This window comes from Dysidea avara, chromosome 3 (genome assembly GCF_963678975.1).
Source record: "Dysidea avara chromosome 3, odDysAvar1.4, whole genome shotgun sequence".
NCBI lineage: Eukaryota > Metazoa > Porifera > Demospongiae > Dictyoceratida > Dysideidae > Dysidea > Dysidea avara.
This window is the reverse complement of record NC_089274.1, coordinates 24,852,344-24,867,238: the sequence shown is the minus strand read 5'-3', so window position 1 is coordinate 24,867,238 and position 14,895 is coordinate 24,852,344. Positions and strand designations below refer to the sequence as shown.

The following is a 14,895-nucleotide window of genomic DNA, read 5'->3' as shown; positions in this document are numbered from 1 at the left end:
ACCTAGCTAGCTCAGTATACGTATCCCTGACATAATTTGTGTAACACTTAAGTTTATAGTGAGGTACATGATATGTGAAATGATACATTTTAATATACAAGTTAATTATATGCTGGGTAGGTATACGTATACATATAGATGGCGAACAGCTATATCATTATGCATGGTCAATTTTTCTTGGTAATTGAGTTTCATATGATGGGTTAGGTAATCCAACATGAGTGTTAGTTGGTACTTCCTCATAGATCGAGTTAGCAACTCCAACAACAGATTGCTTATCTCTGGGGGATTCCTCATGAAGAGACACTGTGTCATAAGTGACAGGAGGCTGAAGTTCCTGTGGATGCTCTGTCTCCTTTGTATCTCTCTTACTAACATCTACTGTTCCATTTCTTTTCACTAAATGGTTACTGTAGAAATGATGCATGAATGTATAACCATATATAACATAATTTAATTATACAGCACTGCTTGGATGTAAGTTCACACTCTGACACATGTGCTAGTGGCAATACAGCCAGTTGGAGGTCACTCACTGTTTACGGGGCTGCAAGTGCTTGCATACAAGTGTTAGGTGCTCATCAAGTATTGCCAGCCTTATTAGTACAGTATGTACAAAACCACTACTGCACCTCCAGTTGAACAGTGCATTGCATGACGATTTGTAGAATGAAGAACCAATAACTCAATCACTTGCAACTGTTAATTTGGATGTATAGATTTGTTCTCTTAAACGAACAGACCATTAATTTTGTTGAGAGGGATATACTCATGATGAATAAAATAGCTCTTCTCAACAAAATTAGCATGCAAGTACCTGATAGGAGGGTCCACAAATTCACGACTTGGTGAGTCACAGGCACAAACTTGCATCTGAGCAGTACCGTATGTACATGTAGACCACACTTTGCATTACATATATAGTGACTGTTCAAAAAACACATCATGTCAATAAATGTTAACATATTGCATATATACTGTAACTGAGCATGCAATGAGTGGAAGATCAACAGGTGCTGGTACAAATTGCATGGAGTCAATCACGCTACATACATGTAGCTTGTGTTTATAGTGTATACCAATATACACCATACATTCATTTCTGTTTGTCAATGAGTTACACATCAATTCAAAGTAAATTAACTAGTGTATTTGGCTATGTACCACATCTACATATAGTGTCAAACACATATCAAATTAATAGTTATAGTCCAAGCATGGACCACTCTGCATATACTGGTCTAATGTGTTTGACCTACTTCTATTTCTATAAAACAATTCCCTACATATAATTTATGATTGCAACACTACCGAAAATGATAGCCACAGTAAACAGTATATTCTTATATATTGTGCAGTACAGCTAGCAACTGTATATACCAAAAGCTCATGTCCAGCATGTACAGATGGCATAAACACAACAGGGAATAAGCTTCTGATAAGTACAAGTAGAATTATCATGTGCAAAATAAACACTTACTCTCTATTTGAATTGCTACCAACTGTTGATTCCAAGCTGTAAAAAAAGACCCCAGATTAGTACATGTAATATTAATTTTAAAAACAGCAATTTCCACTAGGGATCCACATGAGGGCTAAAGACCATTTCTCATGAAAACTTTGAAAGAAATTCTTCATCGGGTGGTGAAAACTATGCACATACACCAAAAGATCATAACAGCTGAACTTTCCCTGGTTTTCAGCCTAATTTATACAACAAATCAGTAGTGTGTGTACACTCAGGGACGTAGCTAGAAATTTTAAATAGGTGAGGAAGACCTTGCAATGCTTTTATGCTTGCCATGCATGCACTCTATTGTGTAAGTACAATCAGAATGCATAGCATGTTTCAGCTAGGGGGTCTGGGGGCATGCCCCCAGGAAATTTTTGAAAATTATGAGTTACAAGAGTGAATCTGGAGGCAATTTTAGTCCTACTATACATTATGGTAATTGCAAAGAATGCACAATATGGTATTTTATGCATGTTTCTCAGACCTTGCCTTGAGTAGTATATATATACCTGTGCCAAAAACAGCCCAGCTGTAAAAAAAGGCGAGGCCAAGAATGCATAAGTACATGTTCATGGAGTAACTACAACCAAAAGACATGATATCAAAATCTGGCCAAGAAAGCATTTACAGTATAGGCACTTTTATGCATTCGTTTTCTATATGCTTCACATTATCACATCCAGCTAGCTGTACATGTGTGCTTGCAATATAAACAATACTACTGAGACAATAAAAGATGATTACACTGCATTGTTACCAAAATTAATTTAACTAAAAATTTACAATTGGTTTCTACTTGGCCATCTTTTTGCACTGTATATTAAAATAAAATGATGGCCAAGTAGAAACCAATTGTAAATTTTTAATTAAATTAATTTTGGTAACAATGCAGTGTAATCATCTTTTATCATCTCAGTAGTATTGTTTATATTGCAAGCACACATGTACAGCTAGCTGGATGTGATAATGTGAAGCATATAGAAAATGAATGCATAAAAGTGCCTATACTGTAAATGCTTTCTTGGCCAGATTTTGATATCATGTCTTTTGGTTGTAGTTACTCCATGAACATGTACTTATGCATTCTTGGCCTCGCTTTTTTTACAGCTGGGCTGTTTTTGGCACAGGATATCACTACTTTTTGTTGACTAGAGAACATACAGCTAGGTATTATATTACATACACTGTAAATCCAGAAGTGTGAAAGTCACACTGTTGGTATGACTCCTGCGGTCGCTTAGTGCTATAGGAGACACTGCATGCATGCATGCATAATAACAGCTTCAGCAACAGATTAGCTACCTAAATTAGTAGCAAAAGCTTCCAAGTTCAGTGTTTAGAAGTGCTACTAAAAGTGACTTGCTAAGAGAAAATTCATTCAAACTGAAAATAATGTTCAAATTCCCGCACGGACTCACGTGATATCTCACGTGATGTTTCACGTAAATAAGAACTGGCAAAGTCGAGGCTACAGTCTTAACCGTTCTTGCTGAAGCAGTAGGTTGGTGATATAACTAGTCTAGTCAAAATCTGTGCGTGACAAGTGGAGCCGAATCAGCTGCGAGTTGTTGCTGAATGTATGCCTCAGAATGGACATGAAGCCTGACGGCACCGAATGCATCACACTATTCTCCCAGCAAATTGCCGGGTAAGTTCGTGTATAGCAAAGTCATTGTAAACGGCTATATAACTACCGTCGTAGTTTTAGACAGGAATCTCCCATGCCATAGTAGCTTCCTGGGATTAGGCCAATCCAAATAAATTCTCTGTTTCCTGTCCTGGATTCAAGCATATTTGCATGCGGGCGGGCGGTCCATTTCCATTATTAGACTGGCAGCTTTTCAAGCCATTATTTTCCTGGTCAGGAAATGGCTGGCATAACCATAAAAAGCTGCATAAAAGCACGCTTAACCTTGTTCCTTCCCTTTTAAGTTGCAAAAATAACACAAACGTGAAGTTTGTGCGAACTTGATAGTACTACTGACATGTGAGCTGACCCTGTTTCGAGATGGCTTTTACTGAGCCTGTCAGTATGCAAGAATAACCGGAAAATAATGGAAGAATACGGAATAATGGAATATTTAGAACTGACAGTAACTAGATGCGGGCGGTGGACGGGAAACAGAGAATTTATTTGGAGTGGCCTTATATACTATGCTTGTGTAGGCCAGAGCCTCGTAGCTGGCTTGTTCTAGCTGTGTGGGTCAGTCTGTGAACAAGTTGAGCTGAACCCTGAGAAAACAGCTAAAAATGAAAGAGAATATTCTCTCAACGTTTCAACCAACCAAGATGGTTGGTGATGACAACAAAGATGTCAAGAGCAAACAAGTGCTTCCACCAACAGTTCAGGAAAGGTTAATAGGCTATATACTTTTATGGCTTCCTATAATGTATGGTGAAAATTAATACTTTGGCTATAAATAATGTGTCAGGCATTTGAATGATTAGCGGGTAAGTCAATACTACAAATGAGTTAATATTTTTGAGGGCTCAGCTCAATGCGTGCATACAGTAGGCCGTACCTGAATTACTATGCATCGATTGATGGATGTGATAATAATATAAGCAGATCTGAGACAACCATGGACCCTATACTATACAGTAACTGGGCAGATATATAAAGTTATGTATACTCTGATATAATTGTTGAGTGTTGTAGTTTGCCAATGGTCAAAGCTAAATTAACCATTTTAGATAGCTTTTTGTGTTGTTGAAGGTGTCAGGCAAACTCCAGTTAGGGGCAGGCAATAAAAGATTATTTTTCAAAACAGGAGAGGAACATGCTTAGGCCCGCAAGGTACAGGCTTAATCTACTTACCCCAGTTGATGCACCATATTATATATAATGGACATATCAATGTATTGCCCTACTAACCCACCCCTCCCCTTCGGGCATATATATAGGGCTATAGTGGACACAACCCCATGGTAGGACAAACCTATTGTGTCAAATCCCCATGCACCATTGGCTCTAGTTGCAACCTTGGGGGATTTGACATAGCGTAGAAAAATACTTGGGTGCTTAATGAATGATTGTCAAATGCCCCATAGTGAAGCAGCAGTTTTATGTCAATTCGCCTTGTAAAGCCCCACTTACAGGCTTTACATCCAAGGGAGGTGGTGGGGTGACACATTGGTAGGTGCATAATGAGTTTGCATGCATCATAAACCTTGTGTTAAATTTAATCTGTCTTGCTTTTTTCATGCTTATAGCAGCTAATGTGCTTATTCTCAAACAATCAGGACTGGAAAAATTACAAATTGTCTTTTACTTTTATCTATCAACTATCCAGTCACTGCTAGTTTATTAAAATTTCCTTTGCTGTTGTGTAACTTGTTTACCATTATGCTAAAACCATTAGTCCCTCCTAATTTATATGTCTCCTAGCAACAAAATTGTTATGTCAACAATGTAGGTGAGAACATCAACTGCTGCAGTATGCTGAATACATCTTGAGAATGGCTATGTGGGATGCTCACTATAACAATAATCATAATAGTGGAATTAAGTATTTGTTGACATGTTAGTCTGACTATATGATTACATGTTTTTAGTTAGCTGTGCCTTACCATACTGTATCCCTTTCTGTATATGCAGGGTGGATACTGATGTTGTGACTGTTGGCAGGTGAGCTTATGGTCAATGGACAAATCACGCAAATGGTGAAGAAAAATTAATATGTGGTAGCTACCATGCAAGACCCCACTACTATATTATGAACTCTTGGTGGTACTTCATAGCCAAACACTAGTGTATCTGGCTTCTTGTGCTATTGTAGCTATTTTTAAAATTTTATGGGATCATCATAATGTAAATGTTTACTATTACAGTATATTCATGCTATCGTTAAAGAGTTTCTATAATTGTGGGTTAAGTGCTGAAAGGTGATGCGCTGATGCTGGCTTTTTAAGTGAACACTGAAGTTTCACAGGCACTGAAGGGCTGGGGCGGGATTAAAGACGTGCACGGGTAATGTTACTTCAACTATATCACTACAGCGGGTATGAAACAGCGGGTATGAAACAGCTGGCTATAGCTATGTAAGACCCTGCATGGGCCGGAGTCACGCCATAACGAGTCAGTGGAGGCATACCGTGGTGAATTTAAAACAAATCAGTGACTGGACTCACAATTAAACCAAGAGTTGACAGCACAATGTCTATCAAATCAGCCAGCTCGCTATGGCTAATGACTTAGCCCACTTCCACACTGTTTGGGAATTGAGGCAGACGCCTCACACCTCGACGTCATGGAGGCAAGTTTGAATCTTCAAAGAGCGCAAAAGAGATCTCATAAACTAACGAACAACTTTTAGCGAAATTAAATGTACAGATACATTGTGTAAAAAGTCCCTGATAGCCGCAGCCTTTTTACAATACAACTTCATGGTTGAAAGAAAATCGTTCCAATGGGATGCGATGACGAAGAAAATGAAAAAAAGAACAATGCACATTTGAATAAATAATTTAATTAATGCATTGTAAATGGGTGGGCGATGGAACAAACTACTCCAACAATTCGCCTGACTTTTCGTGTGGTAGTTACTCATTATACAAAGGTTACATGCCCCTGGTTTCGAGGCGGAATCGTTTAGTAAGGCTGAGATTTCGCCATGCGGATTTTAAAAGATTGCGTAATCGATCCCTCATGTAAATGACTCACAGTAGTGGTCGCGTGTTTTTATTTTTGTGGGCGCATGCTTTGTGCTTCTTGGCTTCGCGACTCACTACCGTGAGTCTTGATATATAAGCACTGGTAACATGTCAATCCAGGGGGTCTGGGTTATGCTCCCCTGGCAAGTTAGACCATCTGAGATTGATTGTGAGAGCAATTTAATTAATTTTATCAAAAACATTATATTAAAAATTTGCTTCACTGTTGTATTAGGGTGAGTGCTCTATTAGAGTATATCGATCTTGCTTGACCATTTCTGAAAAAAATAGAAAACCTCAGTAGCTAACCCCCTAGAGCTGCCCCTCGATGGACACCTACAAATTGAGCATATAAACTTTGTTAATGCAAGTTTTCTATGCATCTGAAAGGTCCAATGTAGCTCTCAGTTCAGTGACTTCAGTCACCAATATTTGGTGAGGCAACTGCCTCACCTGCCTACATTGTAGCTACGCCTCTGACACTAACCCATAAAGATCGTTGTTCACTACTGCAGTTGTGCTAGGTTTATAAACAATTGCATCAAAGTTCTGAGTACTATCACTTCTAGTCTTCCACCACACCACTCCCCCAACAATGACCAGCACAATCACTATAATAATCCCAACCACAATTACAACAGGTACACAGATGGTTACTACATCATCAGAGTCATTGGACGAGGAGGAGCTACTGGACTGTTGTTGATCACTACAATTACAAGATGGCTCAGGGGATGTTGTTATTGTAACAGTAGTAGTCACTGTGGCTAATTGTGAAAATAGACTAGAACTGGAATACACAGTAGCCACAGTAGGAGCAGGGTTAACTGTTGTTTCAGAAGTAGATATGCCAGTAATCACAGGATGCAACACTGATAATAAGTAGTTCAAGTTAACAGCATATCAAACTAGAATACAATAACATACCTAAATCATTATGTGTACATCCATAGAAGTGAATTTCAATGCATGGATATGTTGTTAAAACTTGATTTGCAATAAACCCCAGCCTCCTTGTGGTAATTGGTCTCCATAGCAGATAGGTCTCAACATCATTTGCATTAAGTAGAGTGAAAGACTATTATAGGAATTTTATACAATGTTATGTGTTAGTTGTTAAACATGCTTACTTGTAAACCATCCACATTTGAATATCTAATCATGTCACCAGTTTGATTTTCATATACAAAAAAGAAGCTTCTGATATAATCAACACCATCTCCATTTGCTGTTACATATAGTAAATGAACTGGTTGAGTAAAGGACAGATAAAAACGTGGTGATTGATCAAAAGAGCTTCCACACCAATTGGTTGAAATGTCCCGATAATTGTTCAGGGCTGATGATAGAGAAACGTTAGCAGTCGGTAGTAATGTTCTGTTATCACTGACAGCCTGTATATCTGTACACTCTATAATTAAAGGGAAAGGAAAGGTCATCACGTGTAAATTGCACTATTGTGAATGGTGCATGCAAATCATTTTTAAGTAGCTTTTACTATAGTGTTGTGTACTGACCCTATACTATACTTGAATTTTAAAGACTTATTTTATATGTAGATATTGTAAGGAAATCTAGTAGAAATATAAAATATGGGTGGGGCTCCATAGTGCTGATCCACTCAACCAAAAACTGCCTTTGGTTGATATTTGTATCACAATGATGAATCATAAGCTGCTACACAGATATAATGAAAGATCCTATGCATTAAAATGTTAATAAAAATTTTTATTATGTCATATTATATCCTGTTTTTTGACAATCTTCGGCTATAATTTGTGTCACAATAATAAATTGTAAGCTGCTTATTAATTTGCTTTATTAATTAGCCACAAGTACAATGAAAAGTCAAAAAAGCAAACTTAACTAAATCATATGACCAATAAATGACTGAATTAGATGCCACATTATATTTATTTATTATTTATTATTATTATTTATTATTTCCATGATGAAGAATATAAAAACTTTTATTGACATTTTAATGCGTAGGATCTTTCATTATATTTGTACAAAAAAGTACTAGCAACTTAATGATTCATCATGTGACACAAATAACAACCATAGGTATTAGAAATGCAGTTTTTGGCTGAGTAGATCAGCACTATGGAGCCTTACCCACAATTTATTTATGCATAATTAATATTTCTACTACAATATCTACATATAAAAATAACTTTTTAAAATTCAAGTACAGTACGGTCAGTAGCTACTTTAATTTTTATACCATTTATTGAAAAATGATATTCATTAAATTAAAGTAACAGTATCACTATAGTATCAAAATTATATGCACCACAAAACAGCAATGATAGCATACTGACCTTTGACTTGACATCCATAAAGTTCTAGTTTTAAACAAGCAGACTGACCTACCCACTCCAGTGGGACTATACGAATATAGTGTGCAATGACCGGATATTTGAAGTGCTTCATTTCAAGATTTGTTTGTCCACAAGCATTCACACCATCAAAAAGCTATAAAATATACAGTGTATATTATGTAGAATAAAATACATTTAAGGGAGACATAAACTAAGCTAACATATGCCGTTGATAATTTTAAACCAGCTATGTGTCCATGACAAGAAAAGTATGAATCTGTGAATGTGTGGTATGTGTGTTTGTGGATATGTTCCAGAAGCCACATAGAATCTTGTTGTTCAAGTGCCAATTTAGATGGTTGGTTGTGTTAGCCAATAACTAGATTAGGACCTAGAAAGCAATCAGTAGCAAAATGGGCATTTGTGCACTTTGTGATACAATTATGAAAATTTCCACACAATTGTACTCCTAAATAATAGTTAGACACCAAGACCAAGGAATTACTAAATCGCTTAGTTCCAGTTGGTTGCGGTGTCTAACTTATTTAAACTATGGTTTAAAGTACATACCTTTATAGCCAAAGCATTAGGGTGGGGTGAAAGAGCAATGTAGGACAGCAGAACAGTTTCTTCCTGCAGTCCTTACAGCAAACACAAAAATAATTATTCGACCGGTAACCCGAGTAACGGCTAGAGCTACAGTAGATACGCCACTTAGTCTACTATTTGTCCAGAATTATTCACAGAACACGGAGAAGAATTGTGTTACAGTATTATCAAGTACTCCAGTGTACCTTTTGTGTTATAATTATTTATCATGTACAAAACTGCTTGACGGCGGGTGACTAAGTGAACATGTGTAGGTGACTATGTGAGCATGTCAGGCGACTAAGTGAGTATGTCAGGTGACTAAGTGATTTAGTAAACCTGTAAATGAGCCAAACCATAGTCCAATGAAATTTATTTTTTGATATACGTAGTGCCATAGCAGATTTGACCTTTGGTGACCTTTACAACCATTTTTGAATTGAAGATTCATCACTGTTGTCTTTATCACCCTGGGGGACTGTTAAAACATGGTTTCAAATTAAAGGTGTTCATCTATGACTTTTTGAAGTGAATAGCTTATTCCACTCCAAAGGTATAAATTATGGTCATGTTTAATTGTTAATCACAAATTCTCTGCTCTTGGGATGTAAATTACTAATGGGCAAGAAACTTTATAGAATTTCATGACTAATACAATCATAACTTTGGAATGAAATGACCTATTGGCTTCAAATAAAAACCAACTTGTTTTTTTCAGCAATTAAGACCTTTGATTTGAAACTATGTCATGTAAAATAATGCCTCAGGGAAATAAAATGATGAATTTTCAATGCAAAAATAGTTGTATAGGTCACCAAAGGTCAAATCTGCAATGGCACTATAAGGAGTGCAATTTATGTGGAAAGTTTCATAATCATATCACAAAGTGCATCATTTTCACACTACACCCCTCTACTAAATGGAAAGATGTGACATGTGAAGATCTTGAAGCAAATGGTATGAACAACCTCAAGAATAAAATGGAGAGCAATTTGTGCAAATACAGCAGGTAATATTGATGGTAAAATTTCTGCTACAGCAACTAATGAGCCAAAAGTTATGTGAAGAGTGTAGAAAAAGTGATAACTTCTGAAAAAGGGATGTACGTTGAGACAAATGGTTTTATGGATTTGACATGGTACAAATAGTCTCCTGCGGGTACTCCAGATCACTGACTGATAGACACTTAAGTAGAGTGCAGGTGGCCCAGTCAACCGGTTAGACATGTATACAACAGCCAAAGGCTGTTTTGTTTTTTTGCTTGCGTGCACATTGTGTGTGCGTGCGTGCATACGTGCATGAGTGCATGTGTGTGTGTGGACATGTATACATAAAAACAACTTCATTGATTATTAGAATTTTGTAAACAGACACATATCAAGACTTACAGTGTATTGAGTTGTGCAGCCAAGAAAGTAAAAAGGTGCATGCCTCAAAAAAATAACCATGACGCATTACTGTGATACATGTAACAACGGTTTAGCAATCCTCACTGCAATTCAAGTGACAACCATTTGAATCAGACTAACTGGATACAATTGATGTCGTCATATGAATGTACTGAAAAGATTCGAGTGAATATGACGATTGTATGGGTAAATAATTCTTCTCCGTATATGCAACTTCTTTTGGATACTGGATGCCACCAAGAGGCGGTGTATGGGAAATAGCTGACATGTGTACCAGGTTAATGCTGTCAAGTTTTTCAGAGCATACGATACTGCCCAAGCGCAACATTGCACTCGCTCACATGCACAATTTTGCTCAAGATTTTAAAAATCGCTAATTAAGGGGCATGGCAACTGTTTCACTCGTGATTCTTGTGAGTTAAATAGCTGCCACGCTGTCGCATGAGCGAAACAGTTGCCACGCTCCTTAATTAGCAATTTTTAAAATCTTGAGCAAAATTGCACATGCGAGCGAGTGCAACGTTACGTTTGGGCAGTACTGTATATAGGTGGTGGAAAGGAGGGGGTGTTGATCAGTCCCAGTATAGCAGATCAGTTAGTCTAATAGAGCAGTCAACTACTCCAAAGAATATTCACTTGCTTTTGTAAGTTACTGTTTATTTCTCTGCAACAATCTATGTTTTTGCTCTACTGTGTAACTTTTTATTGTAATTATATAAATGCATTTGATTGACAAAATAAGTGAAATCCTCTATGCAAAAACAGCTTGGCTACATAAAAGGCGTGTCCATGAAAATAAAAGTTACTGGCAACAGAAAGAGCCAATAACTGAAGTGAGCTAACTATAATAAGTGAAGTTTTAACATTAGACCTTTATAGCTTACCCATGTTCTACATTCCATTCATAATTAAACTCTAATTGGCTAGGAATTTGGCCACCTTTTTTCTCTACACTGATTATTGAAAAGGAGGCCAAATTAGCTAATTAGAGTTAAAAGGAATGAAATGCAACAAGGCTGTCAATTGTATTAATGGCCGCTCCAGATATCAGCTCTGTTACTTTTACTTTCATGGACATGACTTTTTTACAGACAATTCCAAGCTGTTTTTGCATTGAGGTATATTGCTACTCTATCCCCCATCCCCCCAACAAATCCAACAATGGGAGAATGAAAGTATCTTGACCTGCCTCTTTTGGCAGGAAAGTCTGTCTGTAGCATCATTTCTTGTCTTTAAAATACAAAAGTACAAAATTTAATGTTGGTACATACGTCCGTCCTGTTTGTGAAACATGAACTGTGTTAAATGCAATGAGAACAACTGGAAGGTAGTTTTATGCCATATGAGTATATGTAATATTGTGGGGCTTTGTGGATTATCAATGACTACGAGAACATGTAATTCACTTTTCAATCAAGTTACTATAGAAATAACAAAACTTGCTAAAATTTTGTAGTTGCCATCGTATGTAAAAGGCTGGGTGATTAAGCATGCAAGTTGTAAAAGTCTTCCACTTAGTCTATCAAACAGTTTCCTGATCTCACAAACATAATAACTTACAACGTTACTGGAGGCTTCAGCAATAACATATTCATACATGCCATCTGATCCAGCATATTCCAACATATACTGAGTCACATAAAATCCTTCAGAATTACTTGTAACTGCTATTGCCTCTACTACTAATTCTGCACCAAAGTTTATTTGCAGGTACTCATCAATTTGTTGTGTATTACAAGTGTTTGCTGAACACCATCCAGTTCCTGATAGTCTTGCTTGTGGTGGTGGATGTAATTGATCAAATGAAGAAGCAGTAATCTGCTCATCAGTCACCAAAGTATCATGAAACATGTCATGATCCAGTGCACTTGTTGGCATTCTACATGGTGTAGCTAGTGAAATAAAAAAATACTTGTAGCTATAGCTACACCCACATGGCACATAAGATACACCAAGTTCGGTTTCCTTTTCTATGTTACAATGTCATGCACAAAACTTTAAATGCAAAACATAAAATGGCGATTAACTCCTATGATCTGCAAACGCGTGACCAAGTGGCCTGCACTTTATAAATTCATGCTTTGGGTTGAATTTTTCTTCTTGTCATGCAATTATTTGTTTAAGGCTGTGCATAAGCTGTGGGTGGGCAGCTCATAAAAGTTTGTCCTTTTGTATATAAACTTCCAGTGGGAATACAGTGATATCAGTACAAGACAAACACACCACAGAACCATTTCTACAGATCACCACAAGCCATAAGCGACACCTAAATTATGTATGTAACTATTGGTGCAAAAATGCAGCTTTGTGAGATCTATATATACCCATCCAGCTAATACAAATCAGGAAAATTTAATGAACCACAGGCTCCATAGCCACTTCATCTTGTAGTCATGAATAAGTGTTTGCCAAATATGGTCCAACCATGTGACCATAAAAATGTGATAACAATCACCTGAAACTGATATGTATTTGTAATGGGATACCACATCAGTGGAATTATGATTTATAAAAATTCTAATCACTTCTGCTTCTGCTCATCATAGTCACATACATACATGTATGTATATGTATACATGTGTATGGATATCTCAATTTGTGGATCCTATGATGCAATGGTCAATAGTTATGGTATATTTGTGTAGGTGAGTCATAAGAATAAATATCTAACTGCCATAAATGGCATTAACACATAAAATTATGCGAAATTGAATCATGTCAGGACTATGCCACACTGGGGTAAAGAAAGAATGTACTGCTTCTTAGATTACAAACTAGCCAGTGCATCATTTCAGTTTGTACCATGCACATGCAAGCAAGTGAACAGGGTGCTGTGTATATATATATATATATATTATACATCTAAGCTCTGTGCCCGCCCACAAAAGAATCCAAAGTAAATATGGGGTTGCAGTAATGAGCATTTACTAACTGTCATTGCATAGTGCATCTCCTACTCGACAGAACCACCTCACTCTCTAAGTGTGAAACCTAGGAGACTGAGCACTTCATAAATTAAGGATTGATGCACAATATGGTATTGGCAACGATCACACCACAGCCATATGGTATGCATGCATGTAGTCACACGAAAGGTTTGGCAAATGTTGGTGTTTTGCCAAACTAAAATCTGCCAAATCATTGGTCCAATACAAATCTGTACTAGCTCCTAACAAACTTGCCAAACTTGTTTTGGGGGGGAAATCCAGTTTCCTCCTGCCAAACTTTCCTGCTATAAGATCAAACAATCTGCTAGCTCCAACCCTTGAAAGTGGGCGCAACGATCAATGTCAACATAGACAAACACAATATGGTAGATGACATGCATAGAAAATATTTAACAGTTGTGGGCATCAAGCTAAAGCCTGAAATACAGGAGTCAGAATCATCAACATGATGCAGGCTAGGCATGCACCAATCATGACAGTCGCGCTATCAATATCAAGAACCTTCCTGCATTCAATCTACACTGTCTCTCAATCTCGTTAGAATAGCATGAAATGATTTGTGGGTATAGCTATGATCCGGCAGCCAGGCGTTCCATTAATTAACCATCACGATCACATTCCCTAAAGCGTAATGGCTGGTAAGTACTGTAGAACATACAGTATCTAGAAATCAGTTTTTGTTTCCAGGCTGCAAGTTCCCTTAACTAACAAGACTCAATGAATCCAACCTCGTAAAAGCCAAAAATATGTTCTAGTCAGTCCTGCCGCCGACTCATGATCACTCATCTGCCATTCATGTGACACGTCCATGACGATGCACAAAAAAAGTGAGGTCACGGTGCGTGTATGCATGTGTAGTGGTTTACAATGACTAGCTCACTTCTTCCAGCTGAAAACACAGCGTTTACAGCAGCCAGACAAAACAGTAACCACACGAGAAAAAGACGAGTAAGTTTCTTCCCTGACATGGCTGAGTTAACAATTAAATACGCCCACTCAAGTTGCGCCCACTTGCTGCACAGCCCACGTGCACGTGCACGTTATTAGCCCTGCAACCTTAAAGAACCATGCACGTGACCATTTACATTCTACTCACATTGTGCATTGGGATTCAAGCTTTGAGCCATTAACTGTTCAAAATAAATTTTTAGATATTGTCACCCTGGAGGAAGCTTGCAATTGTCCTTTGTGGAAGAGATTGATGTTTGGCCTCCCTGAGAAACAACCGTCGTTCTTGCAACGTGCTGGTTGTGATACTCTTCCAAATCCTATGAACCTGTCCAGGTGGAATATAATTACTAATCCAAAGTGTGCTCTTTGTCAAACTCCCCAACCTATACCATGAATTACATCTTACCAGATGTTCTGTTGCTCTCGTTTAGGGTAGGTATACCTGGAGGTAGTCTCGCGTGCCAGACGTTTATTTGCCGCCCCCACACAAACCGTCTGGCACGCGAGAC

At 37.6% G+C, this 14,895-nt stretch overlaps 1 protein-coding gene across 1 annotated transcript; it reads right to left on the bottom strand.

Annotated features, from left to right (window-relative positions):
• Positions 1–10: 10 nt before the first annotated feature.
• LOC136250427 (uncharacterized) lies at positions 11–14,494 on the bottom strand. The gene is made up of 8 exons (XM_066042638.1): positions 14,316–14,494; positions 12,048–12,379; positions 8,491–8,644; positions 7,297–7,577; positions 7,094–7,244; positions 6,654–7,038; positions 1,481–1,516; positions 11–410 (listed from the first exon to the last, which is right to left on the bottom strand). Exons 1-8 carry the CDS (start codon positions 14,401–14,403, stop codon positions 158–160), a joined length of 1,680 nt encoding a protein of 559 aa, XP_065898710.1. The 5' UTR covers positions 14,404–14,494; the 3' UTR covers positions 11–157.
• Between the last annotated feature and the right edge of the window lie 401 nt (positions 14,495–14,895).

What these genes read in the sequence shown, in the direction of transcription:
- LOC136250427 (XM_066042638.1), bottom strand. Translation starts at nt 14,403, where the DNA reads ATGTCAGGGAAGAAACTTACTCGTCTTTTTCTCGTGTGGTTACTGTTT. An exon ending in CAAATGTGGATGGTTTACAA is followed by an intron (nt 7,245 to 7,296) that starts GTAAGCATGTTT and finishes TTCCTATAATAG; the next exon opens with TCTTTCACTCTACTTAATGC. An exon ending in ATGTACACATAATGATTTAG is followed by an intron (nt 7,039 to 7,093) that starts GTATGTTATTGT and finishes ACTTATTATCAG; the next exon opens with TGTTGCATCCTGTGATTACT.